The 21,070-nt window shown below is 39.8% G+C and overlaps 1 protein-coding gene across 1 annotated transcript in view; it reads right to left on the reverse strand.

Annotated features, from left to right (window-relative positions):
* Positions 1–12,164, reverse strand: part of dock5 (dedicator of cytokinesis 5) — a 67,703-nt gene extending 55,539 nt beyond the window's left edge. The window contains exon 1 of the mRNA XM_008417532.3: positions 11,278–12,164. Within this exon, the coding sequence (XP_008415754.2) occupies positions 11,278–11,320 (43 nt within the window). The 5' untranslated portion in view covers positions 11,321–12,164. The remainder of the gene's footprint in view (positions 1–11,277) is intronic.
* Positions 12,165–21,070: the final 8,906 nt, after the last annotated feature.

A 21,070-nucleotide genomic window follows, 5' to 3' on the forward strand; every position in this document is an offset into this window, starting at 1 on the left:
ATCAGGCTGTAATTGTGAGATGCCTTATTGAGTCATCAAGAAATAGAGTGAAGACAAAAAAATACACCAAAATCATGCAAATCAAATTAAACGAATAACCTTTTTTTAATATAATTTAAAGAGATAACTGTCTGAAGGGATTCCTTCACAATGCAGACAATCACATGAATCACCGTGAAAATTACAGTGAAGAAATGACATCTGCCTCCAACCATGCCAGGAGAGACAATGGTCCATTCACCAACTTGACACAGCGTCTGGGGCCTGGCAACGGCATGGCAGCGCGCCCAGGGTGGGAGTCCAAGCAGAGCGAGATGGGACGCCACGCTGTTTAAAGCGAAGGCATCACGGCTCATCTGTGCAGCTCTGGTCCACTCAAACTTCAAATGCGGAGCCCCCCACCGCTCCTCCTGTGCGCTCTAATAAAGCCTTGCTGGCACAAGTTCAGCTTTGTGTGCATACTGATGTTACATCAAAGTCAGCCTGATTCACTCTAAATCATTTAGCATTGAAGTAGATTAGACAACAATTAAGGAACAACAGCGCGGCTGAAGCAGTCTGAGCAGCAGCTGGCAGCCAATCAGCGTCAAGGCAACACGATGACCAGAATCCGTTGTTCTCGTTGAGGGAGAAAGAGAAATGTATAAATCGGCGTGCTATGATAGAGACTTTATCAAATTTGATGGTGCGCCCTGACACAGGCTTTCATGTAATCCTTGAAAATGCAAGTTGGAAAACAAGTACAGCTTTCGGCACACAACTTGGAAGCGAATACTAAAGGCACTAATGAGGAAGGCATGCACCGCTGCAACAAAAATAACAACCACCCGTTTCATCTCGACGCAGGCAAATTAAGTTTCTACAGAGAAATATTTTTAAGATTTATCGAGAAAACAGCTAAATTTATCCCAGGGTGTTGAAAATAGGCAGTATATTGCTTCGAACTAAGAGAAATGTCAGCTAAAAGAAAATTATCCAGTAATGTATCAAGCACAGCACACAATGTCTGTAAATATGTTAGGGTTCGACAAAATATCGAGACAAAGAAGCGATTCCTTGCGATTGTGCAGATGATTTTCAATCTCCAGAGACTCGTCTCTCTTAACTCTCCAATACAGGATTTTAGATAAAACCAAGGTGTTACAGCAATGAATTTTTTCTCCTCTTCTTCTTGTCATAAGAGGTAGTTAATAATAATAATAAAAAAATATGACAGCACAAAATTGGTGAAAAAGGATTTTATTGATTTCTAAAGCAAAGAGATTAAATTTTGTCATCTTTAATATCTTATATTAGCATTTTAGCGCAAAGCTAGCATTACCAAAACAGCACACAATGCCTCCATTTCTAAAGGATATGTATTGGTGCCTTAACTTTTGCAAAAGGCTGCCAACATTTCAAAATCCATTCGTTGACAAAAAGTTGAAAGGTCAAAGGGTCAAGCAGAGTAACTGCACCACTCTGTTCAACCTTCCTGTCATATGTGGGAAGTGCAACTTTCTCTTGCAAGAATCAGTGTGTCATAAAAAACACACTTTCCTTTTTGATGCCTCTTATACGTCTCTTTGCTTTGTTTGAAATTATTTTAAATACAACTCAGAATGAAATTGGCAAACTTTGCTTGTTTTTCCTGGAATTACATCAAAAAATTGTCGGATGGCAATCAAGCTAAAAAAATCATCTGAATCCAGCCAAAAACAGAGTTTCAATAAACTCAAACGCTTACAAACAGAAACAACTGTTTTCAGCTGTGATGCAGCTAGCCACACAAAAAAAGAAGAATATAACAACATGCAGACTTTTCAGCATCCAGCCTGCCAATCACCTTCCAGAGCCAATCATGGGGAAAATGGCTGATATAGATCAATTCTAACAGATTGTTGCAATCAAATACTTACACTTTCAACAGACCTCTTCTCTACGGCATTATTTGATGACTCCTTGTTAGAGCACTTTTCATACAGGAAACTATTCAGCCAAGGAAGAGACAGTTTACTGTAACAGTGGGATAGTGACAGATGGTGGTGGGAGAAAAAAAAAAAAATGACTATAATATAACTAGATTGGTCCAATCACATTTACGGCCAGTCTAAACTTTTCATTACTCAGCAGGGGACGTAAACAATCCAAATTTAAGCTTCACTGGAAGTTGAAGAACCAAGCAGAAAAGAAAATGATATGATAGTACATTAATGTGCCAAAGTAACGGTGCTAATCTGAACTGCATGTATTCACAGTTTCACCTGAGGTAGCGAGGCTCGGTTTTAGCTTTTTAAAAGCGATGTTATGATCCACAAGAGGCTTACCAGCCTACTTTAGGGGCTACAAAAGCATTCCTACAAAGGTATGCCTTCTGTTCATGATACTGCACAGTAACATTTATGCTTTACCAAGTGCCACTTAAACAAGCGATAAAACAGCGGCTTACTTTAGATGAAATACACCGAGGGCTGATTCCCAGCACTACGGCATTTTTAAAGTTTTAAGCATTAAATACGTTCAACCTTGCTAAAAATGTAATATCATCCCATTCCAGTGATTTAAAGTCCTCTTGGGTTGGAAATAATTTGCTGTCCCTCCCGCTAGCTAAAAGAAGGATGCTAACTGCACCTCTCTTGCAAAATGCGAATTTTTACAAATTTCTGGATCGTCCAGGTATGCAAACAAGAGGAGCACCAATTATGACTCTTATTATGGTAATAGTGTTTAAAACCATTATTGATAAGATCAGCTGAATGCAATCAGGCTACCTGAGCATGAAGCTAAGCTAATTATCAAGCTAATCTCGGCTAGTTTCTGGTCAGTTGATTTTTAACACAGACATAGCTCTTAAGATACTATTTGCACAAATACTTCTTTCCAGTGACATGCAATTATTAAGTTTTAGATTTATCTCAAATGAGAACGAGTTAAAACTTGTGAACAATGCTATTTAGGATTTTTTTTAAAAAGCATTTTTGTAAAATACAAGCATCCAAATATTACAATTTTGCAAAGATCACAAAACATGTTCAGCCAAGGGGTGAAAAAAGTTAAAACGTGATTGCCATCTAAGCTTATAAGAATACAGTGTCTGCATATTTGACCATATTTACAGGTATTCTGTTATTGCATCCCCCCAGAAAAAGAGTAGCGATATTAGCAGCCACTAAAGCATTCAGAGGTACAATTTCCCACCAGGTAAACACCAGTTTGTACTCGAGCCAATTCTGCTCAGGCAGGCAGGATGTCTCGGGGGGGAAAAAAAGTAAAAGGCTCAATTGAAAAGCCTTGTGCCTCACACTTACTGTCTAGACAGCCAAAGATGATCTGTGGCTCCTAAAACTGTTCTCTAGCTAATCAGACCGTATAGGGCTACCCATAAATCAGAGAGTTAACTTTAAAGTTCAGAGCTAATAGTGCAAAAAGGAACAAAATTAGATCACTGTGAAGCTTCATCTCTTAATTCAGCTTTTAAAAAAATCCTGCCTCAACATTTAGCCCAGAGTAGATTATGTAAGGCTTATCTAAATTAGGGGGGGGGAGTATAGCGCAGTTTGCTGAATATTAAAATACTTCACAATTTTTTTTCAGGCTTTAAACACCATGACTGGCTCTCCATCTTTGTTAGCCTATTAAAGCTGGGAACAAGGTCAGCAGTAATCTCCGAATTGCAACCTGCAATCAGATCTGACACTGCAAGGTGAGCCTTCAGATTTAATCACCGTGATTCATGGATGAGATGGAAATCCGGATCGCAAAAGAGAAAGAAAATAATTCGTTTTCTTACGCTGAAGGAGGAGGGAGCATCTGAAAGAAAACACATTTTACGTACTTGACACGCTTTCAATACGTTCAAGTCAGAGTGCTGCTTAAAATATTTCTCGGCGGACCAAAGCCAGTGTGGCCCGTGATTCAGCCTCTTTGTGACGTTATTGGCTGCTCCCTGCAGAAATCTCAGCATAGTAACAGACCACAGTGGACCTGCAAATATGGAGGTGTAAAGGCATCATTATCACGGTATGTTCACCAAACAGAAATATAATGCACACGCCGCAGGAGTCGTCGATATACGTTTTGATCACAACTTGCCTACCAATTATTTTTACTTGAAGAGGCCCTTCGCTGGGGGTGGTCTAGTAATACATTCAGGGAGCACCACTGCTAATGTAGGTATAAACACTACCTGTAAACCTGAAAGACGGCTGCTGTGAAGGAATTCATTGAAAGAAACATTTTTCACTTTCCTGTTACCTGCATGATATTCTCAAGAGTTTGGTGCGAATCTTGAACTTGAGTTTGAGGAGAAATGTCTTGTTTTTAGTTTGAAAAGCCAAATTGGATTTTTCAAGAATTCAATTCAAAAGTACTTTATTAATCCCAAAGAACAATTAAATTAAAATTTCCTCTTACAAATCATTGTTTACCCCTTGACTGTAACGCAGACACAGAACCCATTGACTTGCATGTAAATGTTTTGAGGGTGACAGTTAAGGGATTAAAGTAAAACTCTTGCAAGTCGCACATAATTCTATTTAAAAAAAACAATAAATTTAGCAATAAATTTGTAAGCGTCCTTAAGAAAATCTTTGCTTAACCGTTGTTGATAGCTGCAGGTCTACCAGCTGATGTGCAACACCAGGAGAAAAGGAAACAGGGCTGGTGGATCCCTGACTCAAACGGTCAAGCTTCGTAGTAAAAATCCAGTTTATTCATGTACCTAATAATATCTTGGTACTGTATTAACATACCAAAGAGCACAGTGCTCTAGTCATTTTTGGCTGGTTAGGATTAACAAATGATTTCCATATGACTTCCGTAATAAAGAAATAAAAAATATTTTTCATTTTTAATTTCTTGAGTCAGAAGAATCTTACATACACTAAGATTACGATGCTTTTAAACAATTAGAGAAAAGCCCAGATGATGAGTTTGGGCTTTTCCAAATGGACAATGACGCCAAACAGTGCCACATTAGCTACAAAGTGGCTGAAGGACAACAAAGCTAATGTTAAAAAAAAAAAAACAATCTAAATGCTCTGATCTCAGTCCAGTAAGCCAATTCTACCAGATACTAAGGAAATGGAAACTTTTGAAATTCAAAAAAGCTTTTAAAAATTATAAAACCAGATCTAAAACAGGAAAGGTCGGGATGGATTTAATGTCAGACAGCATTACTCTCATCTCTTTTTTGCACAGTGTGTGTGTAAACGTATGGTTTCAACTGTATGTGTGCGCGTATCGAAGACAGGCAGAGCTACTTTATACTGGAAGCGCCGAACGCTTTTTTTGACTGGTGACCAGAATCATTAAATTTTCAGCTTGACCTGCTTTTACGGATGACCAGCAGATCATTAGGCTAAAAGAAATCTAATTTAGTGATCAGCACAGAAGACACGTTCTCAAAGTGACACAATAAGCCACACTTGCACGTAAGCATGTTAATGGTGAGTAAGATTTCTGCAGAATCAGGAAGGAATTGAACAAACCTTGTCAAACAGGTCCAAAAAAAACAATAAAAAGGTGCAAAGTGAGAAGGAACCGGCAACTTCATATTTATTGCTAATAATATCCATTAATCTGTAGTACTTTTACTAGTTTACCACTAAACAATGGTCTTAAATTCTTCTATTTTTTTCCCCCAAAGGAAATATAAAATAAACAAAAGTTTGAACGTGAACATTTTCAGTTCTAAATTTATATGACCTTATTTCACGCCGCACTTGGAACCATGTTGAAAGCTAGCGGAAAAGCTGCACCCAGAGTCACGGTTTCCAGTTTTTTAACTCTTGAGCTGGATTGTAATTTTACCCTCATCCAGTCACCTGGAGACAACCCAATTTTTTGATTTCAAGATAAGAGAGCCGTGTAACTCGGCGAGTTTGAAGCAAATCTGGAAAAGCTGCAATGAAAATCATTCTGATCAAACTTTGGAAAAGTAAAGGATAATTCTCACATAAAAAAAGAATTGCAGTTTTGGCCAAATTTTTGTATATCTTGGCATTTCCAACCATCTGAAACAAACAGTTCTCAAACTGTGGTACAAGTATCAATTGTGGTACTCGGGCTGAGCTTTACTGGTGCCCAGAAGACATTTTGACACATTATCTGCATGGATAAACTAGCTGGGATGTCACACTAATGAGCGCAGCAAAAAAGAGGAGTTGCTGAAGCACATGAAAAACTTCTCAAAAGTGCACTGGAGAAAATGTTAAGAACTCCCAGTATGAACTAAAGTAGGCCATGATGAACCAGGAACAAGTGCTACTTATTTGGTCAAATCCAAGAACGGTATCATACACAATAGGATAGTTTACTTTTTTCAACTTTTTTTTTAAGTGAAGTTATCAGTACATGCCCCTAGCCCGTAGCACATAAATGTAATTTCACACAGAGTCAAGAAATCGTCAAAGAAGCTGATTTCACTTTGGTTCATTTTGTCAAATTCAAGCAGCACAAACTGAAAATGCTTATATCCCGGGAATAGAAAGTCATATTATTGTCACACAGCGGGGAAATTCATGTGTCGCAACAGGAAGCTAAGGTAATTGAGAGCGTGCAGAGTTGCAGACTATACGTTAAGGGCAAAGTTACAAAATAAGGAAAATAATAATACAGCAGTTGTTAAAAATAGCACACTCAGATTAAAAGAAATGTGCAGCTGGAATCCACAATGTAATAAATGTGCAAAAAACAGGCTATTTACAAAAAGTGTGCAAATAACAGGAATTTTATATGAAATGAGAAAACTGCAAATACCAGCAGAATTGTAAAGACGTATTGAGTCGGCCAAGAGCAGTGATGGTTACAAAGACAGCTGATGAGAGGAAGTCATAATACTTTGTGAATCAAGAATGCAGAAATCTGTCTTAAAGTCAGCTAACAGAAAAAAAAAAAAGATGTTGACCTTTTTCTGCTCTTCTTCACTTTTCTAAAACACTAAGTGATAACATCAGGCTTCTGCAGGTAAGAGAACTATAATAATCTCACACAGCTTCTCTTCATGAAAGTTTAATTATCCCCTCAACTGTGTTCTAGTTCCAAGTTTGAATGCTGTTCAGTGACCAGGCTGATCTGCTATTAGCAAGTCAATGTATTTCTCTGCAAATAGAAAGAGCCTTTATATAAATAACGTCTCCCTTTAGCTCTACATCGGTAATAACATTGGTGTCGGCCGATGATAGTGGTTTATTTAACATATTGGTGCAATAAGTAAAACCGGGCTGGTGATGAGAACCGATGTTTATTTCCATCTTGTTGCCATTTCTTTATGCGTTTCAGAAGAACTGAGGGCTGATCAGGTGGCGTTTGGTCATGTCACAGCAATTGAGATGCAGCACAGGATTATGGGGCGTTTAATTGAAGCATAAAAGCAATGTCAGTGGTGTGGCCATTTTTTTTTTATTAATGGTATTAAAGCTTGGTGTTGGCTTTTATATGTGACCACATTGGATTTTGTAGCGGGTTTGGTATGAAGCGTCTGACTTTCACCTTGTGAATTCACACATCAGAGACGGGGAGCGTTCTTTTAGATGATCCGTTTTATGACTTTTTCTTCAAATTCTGAGTAAAAGTATAACATAAATGAAGTACATCTTTCAGAAACATGGTGTAGCGCAAATGAGATGTTTTCTTATTTTTTTTAATTGCAGTTCTTTATCATGATTGTTTGAAAATGTTAACCACCAGTAGAGTGATCCTTGGAAAAGCTTTAATGAAGTAGACTTCAAAATGCAAAACCGTGTCACATAACAGGGTGTGCTGTAATTATGAAGTCTGGAAAACATTTGCAACATGTTTCACTGGGATGTATGCAACTGGCTATACGGTTACGAGATGTGTGCATTACTGGGTGTGCCGCGCTTGTAATAGTTGAAGCAGTCACAAACGCCTCGTCTCAGGCAGATATCAGCAACAGCAGTAATAGAGGCCAGCTGAAATCACATCATTCCCCCCACGCACACACACACACACAGCAGCAGATTTATTTGTTTTTCAGGCAAAGTCAACTAAAGTGGCATCAACTGAGGTGATTCATCCAAAGCCCCTTCTGGAGGCATCATCTCGTTCCAAGACCTGCCGGATTCAGCACTTCATCTGAGTCTCAACAGGGTTTTTGCTCCTCCTCTCAATGTAAAATTAGGAAGCTCTTCCATTATGACTTTGTCACAGATTCGCTGTAAAAGATAAGCCGTCTATTATCAACATTTTCCTGTTAGCAATCATGATCTGATAGTGCTGAAAAACTTTTTTTTTTCCTTTTTCTTTTTAAAACAGCCTCTTCTTCCACCCAAAGATGCTGCCGTCTGTGTTTGAGCGCAGTCGAGGTTCACTAATAGGATTAAAAATGTAAGCCTTCATACAGGGTCCGATGGCATTTTGAAGATTAAGAACAATGTCAGTGACTTCTGCCCCGTTTCTGGGAAGAATGGCTGCACACTCAGACACGCCGGCCGTTTCTGAACACCTACGGACGATCGTAAAAGATTGTCCTGAACATCAGCTGTTTACACAAGGTCATATATAACCAGGAGGTGGGACTGTTATTATGGGTTGAAATATTTTCAGTGACAACAGCAGCAGCAGCTCAAGCTCAAAAGACTTTGCTCAAGCCTTTTATATCGTCAGGAGGAGAGATTAGTCAGGTCAGAGTACAGAGTATACCTGCTGCAAAAACTATCTGAGCTGGATGTTTTCACTGCTGTCACATACTGGCTTTTTTTCTTTCCCCTCGAGAAGGACATTTGCTTCTAGACCAGGGAGTGTTGATAAAGTTCTGTGTAACTTCAATCTAAGATTTATTGATTCACAACCCAACAAAACCAATAACCAGCTTTACCTGTGCTGGTCATAAAACAATAACGGTTAACCTGATAGAGAGCACGACTGCAGCTTCTCACACCATATACCGTCAGGTTTCAAGCGGGGTCAGTTTCTGAAGCAATATCCAAAGCTTTAGAGAGCCAATTCAGTTCTGTTCGATCCGTTATGCCGATATGCATATAGTATGGCACGACTGCAAACGAGGGATGCACCGATCCACTTTTTTCACTTCTGATACCGATACAAGTATCTGAGGCTTACTTACAGAAAAAAAATGTTAAATTGACTTAAAACGTTTTCTTTTAAAACACAGACATAAATGTACTGAATTACAAATGTATTTGATAACTCTGCCCCAGTACAGCACACTTAAATACACCAATAGCTTCACAAGCTTGGTGAAACACGTAAAAACAACGCGGATTTAAGTTGTTCAATCAGTGCAATTAAGAGTAGAACAGCCGATGTAAAATAAATAAGAAACTGACAAAAACAACAGGTTGACTACTTTGGTCAAACATGCAAAAATAAAGTGTAACAAAACTTCTTTCAAATGGTTCAGAGAGGGAAATTAGGAATTCTAAACATAACGTAAAACAAAAATGAATCATGACGTCCCTCAGAACACAAGCAATAGAATTACACTGAACAGATTGGGCACATTGTCACCGGTACCTGATTTAGAATTTTTTTCAATATCGGAACCAAAACAGATATTAATATCGGACCGGTGCATCTCTACTGCAAACCCAACAAGAAATGGTCTACCATCTAAACTGGCCTATATGCAAGAGTGGCAAGAAGTGCACCCCGTAGACAGACCCATAACACATCCTTCCAGTGAAACATAGTGCTGACAGCATCATGCTGTGGGAATGTCGTTCATTAAAAAGGGAAGCTTGTCAAAGTTGATGGTAAAAACGAACGGAGTGAAATACAAGGTGACCTTGAACAAAAACCTCCCTAAAACACAGTGAAAGCTAATTTGAAATGGTTTGTATCAAAGCTTATTCATTTACAAGAATGGCACAGTCAAAGTCCAGATCTAAATCCAGTTATGAATCTGTGGCGAGGCTTACAAAAATGTTGCTTTCAGATCTTCTCCATCCAATCTGAATAGGCTCAAGCATTTTTGCCAAAAGATTCTAGGTCTGAATGTGCAAAATTGGCGACTGCAGCAATATATGGGTTCACAACGTATTGATTCAGGAGCGTTCGATGCGAATCCCCATCACAATGTTCTGATTTTCATTCGCAAAACATGTATGCTTGTCCTGCAACTTTGAATTTATGAGCCACTTTGCGTTTGTTTTTCACATAAAAGCCCAATAAAATCCAATGAAGTATGTGATTAAATGCGGGGAAGTTCAAAGTGTCCGTACAAACACATAAAGACACCAACACACAGCATTTATGTGGAAGCAGTTGTACACACAATTGCATTTACACAAGGAACAAGACATTTCGAATCACATTTAGAGACAGAAGCTTGCTCAGGATTGTTTTATTTTCCCTCTTTTATTTTCTCAGAAAATAGTGGGAGTTTTTTATTTATGAAGCACTGAAGTCAAAATGTAACAAGACGAAAATCTCGTTGCTCCCTCTTTTTGTGAAGCGAATCTGAACCGACACTCAAAGGCAACCAGACCCACATTACTGAATGCTTAATCGGCCAGTTCAGGACACACACACCAAAAAAAAAAACAGGTTGGGATTACTCATAAAGTGAACTGTGCAGATTATTACCTAGTGGGCATGAATAGCTTCCTGATATCTTGCACATTCATGCACACTGTAGATACAATTGTAGGTGAAAGAGCCACACCTTGTTGCAAAACCCTGTGGAAACTACCTTTTCTTGAAGTAACACAAAACTGTGGTGCATTGTAAAGTTGACTGTGTTGTTGCAAGTAAAGCCCAGCGTAAATGCAACTAAATAAGACTTCTGTACTCTGAGTCTACATACAATACAATACAGTACAGACAGCCTCAGGCGCTTCCATGGGGAGTCCCTAAAGGAAACCTTGAGTGTGGGGGGGGGGGCAATAAAATACTTTAAGGCAAAGAGAGGACTCATTTATGTTCATTGGTACTTCAACCGGTTCTCTTCAGTGAGATTAGGCTCAGGAATGACTGGTATGCTCTCTGAACTCCTGGCTCTTTTCCATGTTTCCATAACACCTATTGCGGATCATTGTTCAGCTTTGGTATTTTCTTCTCTCTTTTTTTTTTTTTCTTGAAAAACTAAGTTACAAACAACCAGGAAGGTGAGCTTCCTTGTATTTAAGAAAATAAATAAATAAACGCTATACCTTTGTTTTAATTCCTAGTACGCGGACAGAAAACATCAAGTGAAAACACACAGTTCCCTAACTTTTTCCCCGAGTCCTGTTTGTTTTGAAGTTGGAGAAGTTGCTGCTGGGAGTTAAGAGTCGGCTGAGCGCAAAACACGCCAAGTTAAATACGAGCACTTACCGACGCCGTACTTCTCTTTCTTAGTGGGAATCCAGCGGGTCATAGCGGGAGGGGTGGGGGAGCATGTAAAAAATTGGCCGAATAAATAAATTACTATGTACACTTGCTCAACGAGGACGGGTGGTGCGCTCCAGCTCGTCCCGAAGCCTTACAGTTCCGCCATCATGACTCGTAAACGGGGAGGGGAGAGGAGGGCGCAGCCCGGCGGGGAGAGGGGGGGATACAGGCGGGAGTCACTCACACAGACACCCGCTCTACCAGCTCGGGTTGTGTGTCTCATTCAGCTCCTGACAAAATTCCTCCTATTTCTCGAACTGTTGCTCATAAATCCCCAAATGAGCTCAAATTGAATTAGTCATATTAGATTTAGACAACTGTGCCTTGCTTTTGCTTCAAGGACTGTTTCTCTCAGTGTCAGTTGTTTTGTTTTAAGCTGAATCCAATTTGCCAGAGTTATCTCAATCACTAGCAGTCATTTCATCCCTTGTCGCATAATTAAGGTAGTGGTTAAAATGTCCCACTGAGAAAAGTTCTTAAAGGGACAGGCACAAACCACTCTTATCTGATAGTATGCGGGTTGGTTATGGCTCGCTGCCCAGGGCATCACAACCTTGAAGGCAGCCTAATTTTCTTGTGTTAATTTTCATATCATGCTAATGTCAAGTGGACAGCCGTCAATGTTGTGCAGGGTAAGTGTGCATAATTGTGTATACTGCTGCTGACTACATAAATCAGCATTCAGTCTAAAAAGCTGCATTGGTGTGCCTCATCAATTGATTTAATGAAATACAGTTTGATATTTATGGCACCTTTATCCTGTTCCAGCCTGCTTATTCCAAATTAGTCTGATTCCGTTTTTGTTTTAATTTCATTTTAAGGACTACATAACATAAAACAAAAAAATTGTTCTTCTGCATATGCTTTGACTGAGATCACAGTTTAAAATCCCATAGACCTCGAAGTGGCCATCCCGTGTTCAATTTAACATCTTCTGTTCCTTTGCTGCATGTCTTTTCTCTCTGCCCCCTTCCTGTCAGACTACTGTCAAATAAAGGCCAGAGCCAAAAAAAAAGCATACATGCAGTAGCCGTCTGTCTTGTTGCGTGTTGACATATTTGCAAATGGCAGACTTTGAAAAAGTTTTGTACCCTTTAAATGCTGTATTTCATCTGGTAAATTGGGCAACAAGTTATTGTATGAATTTTAAAAAAATCTTGTTTTGATGCAATATTGTTTTTTAGTCATACGAATATGTCATTCCTCTTACTTCTGAATTCACAAATCACCATTCTGTTAAGTGATGACCTTAGCCTACAGTTTATTTACATCCCTTATCTCATGTAGCTCTGGTGATCTGCTTTCTATGATCTAAATGTTAAAGCTGGCTTACTCCTACATTACGGCCCCTGAATTCACCCTAACAGCTCCTCATTAGTTCCCAAATGAGCTTCATATGTCAAGTTAGATTGAAAAAGCTGCCGTTTGCTCTGCTTGAAGGAATCTCTCTTTTAGTGTGAGTAGTTCATTTTTAGCAGGAAACTGTACACAACTTGACATTCAGAGAGGACTTGGGGTAATTAATCGAAACTGAGCTATAAATCACTGATGCGTCATAAATAAATGATTGCCCGGTTATTGTTTTTAATTAAAGCTCGATGGATTGCATTGCAGGAAGCCACTCTGGCCGTTTCCAACAAGCACCTTCTGCGTGAACGGACCAGACATTCTCACACAGGCTTGATTTGCTTTGACTGCACGTAATACTTCATACAAGCCCCACAAATTAATTGATGCATCTGGTGGCTTGTCCATCAATGAGATGAGACTTCCCAGCCCTGGGAAGCAATTTACAGCTGTTGGCTCAGAGATTTTGGTAGTCTGCTCAGCCTTTTGTTTGCCCGTCATGTGTGTTTATGTTTGTGCAGCCCCACCGGTCAACCAAATGGCGCTGTGTGTACAGTGCTTAACCGTCAACAGCTTTTTGTCATTCAGGAAGGCTGCCAATCATGCATCCTTCGCCATCTATCGCGGAAATGGCCGCGTTAAAAACAGCGCCTGGTGATTTACGGCTGACGCCATCTGATTGGAAGATTTCATTGAAGGCTTTTAGTTTTGCAAATTGCAGAGCAGCGCCGTTGAAAAATGTATCGTATAGCAGCAGCAGCTTCGCTATACAGGCTTTCTATGGGTGAAAAGACAATCTGGTTACTCAGAGCTGGCCCCCTGCTGGCATAGGGGGGCCCCTGAGAACACATAAAATAACACAGAACAGATTAACAAATGTGCTAGGTTTAAAGATGTAAAGGAAAATGTTCAAAGTGTTTTACATAAGGCTTGAGAAGGGTTTGAAGACGTCCTGCGGGGAGCCCTCAACACCTCAAACCCCATAGATGAATCGATAGATCTGTCTATGTGAACAGACATGGTTTATGTTCCATTTATCACAGATGTCTTAATTTAAATTAGTCCTAATATTTAAAACAGTCTTGAGAATGACTTTTCTTGTGTTTTTACCAATAAAACTAACATTTTATGTATCTCAAACTGGGCTTACAAGTCCAGATGATCAATTGCAGAGCAGACTCTATTAGAACAACAGTGAAGCAGCTCCTGTAATATTGCCCTTCAAATATGATGGCAGATTCAGGATTGTTTACCAGTGCCTGCACTGTCCACAACACTGAATCCCTTTCTTCTTTGATTGATTAAGTAAGTCATAAGTCAGCTCAGTGTTCACTGGACGTTGTTTTGCTGAACTGATGCCCCTTTTTCCCCACAGAATGATGTCAAGTTACACAGAGATGTTGCCAGGGGTATCACTTGTACTTACTTGTGTGATTGTCTTTATCTGCTCTGTGGTTTTATCCATTGGGCCTATAGTAAGTAATAGGGGGGCTATACATGTACTTTATGTTGTATCTTCCTCGGTTATGACTTGAGCTTTTCACAAGATTACTGTGACCTATTTCTGGCTGAGCTGTAGGTGCTTGCAGAGAATTCAGATTTATTACATGGCGGGGAGAACGAAGGGGGGGGAGGTCTTCTTATCTCCTCATGCCAATTTCACCTTTGATTTTTATAATAAGTTTAGCAAAACCAGCTGAATCAAAGAGAAAGAACAGCTTTTAGGCTTTCAAAATGTAAAAAAAAAAACAGAAAAAAAACATTTTCAAAAACAACTGCAACATTGCCATCACATGTCTGCCCTGCGTTATTGCATCTTGTGAAATGTTCATTCCTGATCAAATCTACACACATGCAGAGCTTTGCGTTTCACTTGGAGATGAATGCACCACAACCAACAAATAAAAAGAGAGAGAGAGAGAGATAGACAAGCCGAGCCTTTACAGGACATTCTGTCTGCTCTCATCTTCAACATTAGATCACCCTGTGAAACGTCTCAGATGTGCTGGAGAAGCCTCAAACTCATGCAGCGCCATGTTTAAGTAATAAGGTTAAAAAAAAAATTAAAAGCAGTGGGGGGGTTCTGTATATATCTAAATATATAATCAAGCCATGAGCAGATGTGTGTGGTAAATGGAAACAGGTGTACATGTCAACAGAGATCCCGAACAGCTGGGACATAAAAAGGGCTGCGTGCCTCGTTTTCAGCATGAAAGGCTGGAGGAAGTCTTTTTGAGCGCCGGCTTAGTCATTGTAGATTAAAACGCAGCCATGGAAGTACCGTTGTTGTCCTCATATGGGGATATACTGCCTGTTTACTCTGCCTACGGGCTTCTCAGTGTGTTGCCAAACAGATGAATGAACATCGAGGATGACAGACAGACTAATAAATATGCTCCCCACCTAACACTCTTTCTCTCTCCTACCATGAACAGCTTTGTTTTTTTTTTCTGCTTGTGTACGTCCGCGCTTTAGTGCCTGTGCATGTGCGACAGTTTTATTCATTCAAGATGAAGCACATCCAGCATCCATATGTATGAAATTCTCTCTCTCTCTCTCTCTCTCTATATATATATATATATATATATATACACATACATACATACATACATAAAACCTGACCTGAATTGTCTTCATCAGTAGCTGGCATAACTAAACTCTGAAGTGTAATTCTTTTTATGGGGTGCGAAGCTACAACGCCTCAGAGGAAGGAAGGGGATGCGATCAGAGTGATGTGAACATACAGGCGGACGGCCCCCGGGAGGGGTCCTATTCCTCAGATACAGGCAGACCAAACACGGGCCTAATGGATTTATGGGTCCACAGCCAGTACCGCGTGACGCCAGAAGCAAATAGGGGTCAGGCATCCACCTGCTTGTCTGCCTACAGGTCCCAGTAATTGGTGGGTCTAGCAGCTCTTTGAGGATAGGTCAGCGCACTGTCTGTGAACAAGTACTCAACATCCCGCGGCCGAGGTTACGTCTCAGGGTGGAAGGATTGTGGAAGGATGCCGTGTTCACACTTCACAACTTTCACGGCTGGGGATGATTTTTTTTATTTTCTTTTTGAGATACAGTGCCTTGTACAGCTCCTTAAACTTGAATTTTGGGATTTTATGTGCTAGACCAGCACAAGATAGTGCATGATTTTCAGTAATGTTTATTACAAACAAGAATGTGTTGCATATTCAGTCGCCTTGACTCTGATAGCTCAAAATATAATCCAGTGATATTTATTCTACTGAGAGATCAATTAATAAATAAAATCCACCAGCATGTAATTTATGCTCAGCATAAATACAGTGGTTCTGCGAACGCCTTGTGAAACAAGCTTCATCACAAAGACCAAGAAACACACGAGTTGCAGAAAAATCTTTAGCATTGCCAGACTGTAAAGAATTCAATTCAATAAAACTTTATTTGTCCCCAAGGGGAAATTTAAAGACAAGGTGGAGCAGCACCAATATATCTTATATATCTTATATCTACATATATAAGATATATATATAAGATATCTTATATTATGTCTATCTTGCTCCAATTCTCCAATAACCTTCGACATTCAGTCAAAGCTACAGTGGAATAGTAGATCATAGCCTTGAATTATAGGCGATATTTAAACATGTAAGTTTACAGGCACTCTCCCTCCATTCTCACTGAGCAGCTTGAGTCGTTTTGCGAAAGAAAAATCACTCCCTAAAAGAGCAAAGCTGCTATGACATAGGCTACCTCAAAAGATTTACTGGTGTCATTGCAGTGAAAAGTGGCTCCACAAACACACATTTAAGATTTTTCTTTACAAAAACATATCAGATGTGTGTATTATTTTCCTTCTGCTTTGTGGTCATGCACTAAGTTGTGCTGGTAACCATGAACACTGAAGATTAACTTCGTGGCCAAGTTAAAGAAGTGTGAATAATACTTTCTCAACAGACTGCAACTGCATAAGGTCAGATTTGTGATTACTATAACTTTATGTCTTCCTGGAAAATAGTGTAGGTTTTGCACAGCCACTTTCCTTTTTCTTTTTTTTGTCACCTACTTTAAAGTAAAACTAACCTGACTGCTGGAAGCGCACAGTTAAATGCAGGCAATCTCAGAATTTGATTCTGTACAGAGAAAAAAAGAAAAAGACCTTTTGCACAGCTTTATTCACGTCTTATTTCCAGATTGCTTCACAAGACAAGATTGTACCCCGAGGCCATACTTCTCAGTGCGGTGAGCACATGAAACCATCTGACATTTGAAGCTGTAATCCTTATGTACATCAAGAAAGAAATGTCTAGTTTTAAAATTGAAGTGAGATGCCTTTGCATGAAACGGCTCTTGTGCGGTGTCCTCCAGGAGATCGGAAAGTCTCTCTCTGGGACGCTTTTTAATTAGGCGATTGCCTTAGATCAGCAGAGGGAGCCCCAGCTCTTATCTAGATTTCCTTTTTCTGTGGGTAGCGTCAGCGTAGCTGTGTGAGATCTGAAACGACAGACCGCAGTATGACGGCCTGCGAAGGCTGCGTGTGGCCACCAGGAATTTAAAACCCATTATCCTGATGAAAAATTGGCTTTTTCATGAGGAGAAATATCATCAATCTTAGAGGGGGAGGGGAAAAAGAGCCACTAATTTGAATTTTTAGTAACATATCTTCTTAAGAGCTCTCTTCATTTCATATTTTGCTGAAGTTTCGACAGTCAGTTTTGCTGGTTGCCTATGTGGATGCAAGCAGTAACTTCATTGTATTTATTTTCTTGTAACAAGAAAAAAAAAAGAAATCTGAAATTGTAAAGTGAAAGAAAAATTATTCATAATCTTAACCATTTTTTTAAATCTGAAAAGTGTTGCATGCATTTGTATGAAGACTTTAACTACATTTTACTACAATCACAGTTACATGAATGTTTCCAACAGCTTTGCACTTCTAGGGAACAATTTTTTTTTTTACCCACTCTTTGCAAAATAACAAATTAAGTTCAAATTCAAAAGTACTTTATTGAACCCAGCTGCTCTACCGGAGAAAACAGGACGTTAAATATATTTCACACTAATGTTAAGGATTCATAACCCAAGCTCAATCAGAGGATAGAAATCACCTGTAAATTTTCAAGTTAGGTCTGGATTTAAACTGGAATATTGTAATTAATTAATGTTTTTTTTTGTATTGTTATTTTAAACCATTCCATTGTTGCTCTGACTGTATGTTTAGTTTGAGTAAGGTGTGTACAGCATCATTAACTAAATATTAATGAGTGTTTAAAATGTCTCCACAACCACTCACCAATTCATACCAACTGATTGATTGTCCTCCTGGAAGGTGAACCTCACTCTGACCTTTTGCAATTATGAACAAGTTTTCTGTCAGGATTTTTCCAGGTATTTAGCTTTAAACATCTATCAATCCTGTGCAGCTTCTCAGTTCCTGCTGATGAAACGCCTTCTCACGGCATGATGTTGCCGCCACCATGGTTTATAGTGACGTGCTGTTTTAGCTTTCCTCCACAAGCCGTGTTTTCCATGTAGCCCAAAAAAGTTCTAATTTTACCAGAGCATCTTTTCCCACACCAACTCATGCTGTACAAAGTGCTTTACAAAGAAGAAGAAAAACCGAAACTTTCACAACATTCAGAACAGTTCTTTCTTCTTCTATTTTTTTGTGTTAGCAAGCTGTACAATCATTTCATCTCCCTTTTCCACCAGAAACTGGAGTTGTTGACGCCTCCTTCTTCTCCTTTAAACTATTCCAAGTCTCCCCTCCCTTTGACATAGTGTGCCCCCGGAGGAAGCAAAGAGTCGTAGTATGTGGAGGATGAAACGCGGATGGAGACTCAATGTGTGAAAGATAAAGTGTGATAAAAATAATACAGCAGTGCTTTGATATGCTACATTTACAGGGGATCTGTGCCCCACTGTGCCCTCAGATGCACTAAGACACACTAACGGAGCTGTTTAGGCGAGGCAAGTGGGAGAAGGATTTACGGTGTCTGTTGTAAGAGACATTATCACTATCACTGCAGCTTTTTTGTAATCCAGTGAGGAAGCATTTGCAGTATTGCTGTCTCTTGTAGTGATGAAATGAGAACTCAAAAGAAAGCATCTTTTACAAAGTATGACGTCTAACAATTAATTTGACTGCTTATTTGGTTGGATGGAGTTTGTAGCAAGGGAAGACGATAGATGCTGGTAGACTGTGGCTTGTTTTATTTACAAATGCAATGATGTGATGAGTTGGTATCAAGGGTATTTCAAATGAATCAAACATAAACCAGTCTTTATGGTCACAATCAGTGCCTTGTAAAAGTATTTATACTGCCTGAACAGCCACGAGGTTCAATGTCTTCAACTCGAAGAAGTGCATAATTGTGTAGAGGAAAGAAAAGGATCCATCCATTCATTCATCCATTGTGTTCTACTTGCTTGAGTTTGCTTAGCCAGACATACTTGTCATGGTTGAATCTCTTCACTTGTCCTTAGGAGCCTTTATACATTTCTTTGCAAGAAGGGGTTCACCAGCGAGTTTTGTGTGAGCCAGGGTCTTCTCTTTTAAGAGAAGACCAGGAGACATCCTGATTGGATGCCCCAAACACCTTGATTGTCTTTTTTGGATGGAAAAGAGGACCGGTTGTACTCAGAGCAAGGGTCAGACAGTGGAGCTTTCCATCCTATCTCTAAGGGGAGGCTCTTAAACCTATGAAGGAAGCTCCTTTAGTTCATGTCTTACAACCAGAGATGAGGGTCCATATGCAGACAAATTGGTCAACTGATCACTTCCCATTTTTGCTTCACAGCATTGGGCCCAATACTGCAGACAAGTTCCCATCTATCCATCTCCCTCTGCACCCAACCATCGCTTCTGAAAACATCAGACTGGGTAAGGTGTGTACATGTCACAATCTGGTTTTGGAAACGTGGAATGTACTTTCACTGGCAGAGAAGAAGCTTGAGTGTACGGTTGAGTGATACCAGCTATAAATACAGTAGATAACCTCATCACAAAGCTTTGGTTCTCCTTGTCGACAATTGTAAAGAAAGAGAAGCACTGGCCTGGATGTACTGTCTAGAGATGGCTCCTAGGACTTGCTGACAATGTTTAAGCACTAGATGTTTCATACCTGTACCTGGTACCAGATAGCCTTGTCCTTCCAATTGGTCTGTCCAGACAACATACATCGAAGATTTCAATTTACGTTTTGTGCTTAAGTGCTTTTAGAAGACTCTGGATGTGGTTATGTTAGAGAGATAAAGTGGTATCCAGGGCAACTTCCGACACATCAGTCAGAAGCTCAAACCCATGCTCAGGATATGTGTATTTATCTAAATCAGAGAGAAGAGGAAGTAAAATAGTCCAAATGTGAATTTACGTCCTGGGTTTACTTGGGAAATATCAAGTGATCTTTATGTTTGACAAGTGGGATGTGAAAATCTCTGCAAATGCCTTAGAGATGCCCTCATCTCCACCACCTTGCTGCCAAAGAATAAACAGTCTGTCCTCTGTCAAGGTTTTAGTGCAGGGAGATATGTCTCTCTTCCTCTCTTCATCCTCTTCCACCTCTCTCTCTCTCTTCCTAATGAAATAATGGCATTCCTCTCTTCCCCCCAAAGCTCCCCCACTCTTCTTGCCACTCTGCTTAAATCGACACTTGGCTAGATTCTCCAGTGCAGCAGAAGCTGAGTCATAAAGGTTTCAGTGGCCTGATTTATGGACAGTGATGTGGATGAGGGGCTGGTGTGTTGCAGGTTGGGGGGAAGGGGAGAGGGTGGGCGGAGCGGTGGGTGAAGCATCGGAAAAAAACACTGGCATCAGCTCGCTGATCACAAAGACATATGTCAGCACAGAAACCATCTGCTGATTTCAGACGAAGACGGAAGGAATGCAGCTGCAGATTGAAACATGATAAAATGTTGATTGTGCAAGTTACCAGGAATCTGTTGCTTTGCTTTGTTTCATATTTAAATCTGGAATTGGTGTCTGATCAACCTGTATTTTTTATTTTATTTTTTTTATTTTTTTACTGCATCAATTGACTTGCTGACTATGCTGGTCTGCTCCAACACACACCCCCACTCCTCTTTCAGCCGTGGGCCAATATATCAATGCGGATACCAGCTATGGACTTCTGCCCATCATTTACGTTCCTTTTTTCTCCCTCCATTAACCTCCATTAACATTCAGTTGAAAATTAGGTGTGTTGTTTTAAGCTCTGAATAAACAGGCAGCTCCAGGCTAAAAAAAAAAAACATGCATGCAAAATCCTTTTTTCTTGTTTGTGAGTCACACAGCTTGGGTATTGAGTCTAATTTTGTGAATATGCATTTTCTGTGTGTGGCGGAGATGATTTGAATTGACTCCTTACTGCACCCGCCTGTTTATGTAAGTGTAAAATGAGAGGCGTGGAGGCAGC

This window comes from Poecilia reticulata, chromosome 9 (genome assembly GCF_904066995.2).
Source record: "Poecilia reticulata chromosome 9, P_reticulata-male-v2, whole genome shotgun sequence".
NCBI lineage: Eukaryota > Metazoa > Chordata > Actinopteri > Cyprinodontiformes > Poeciliidae > Poecilia > Poecilia reticulata.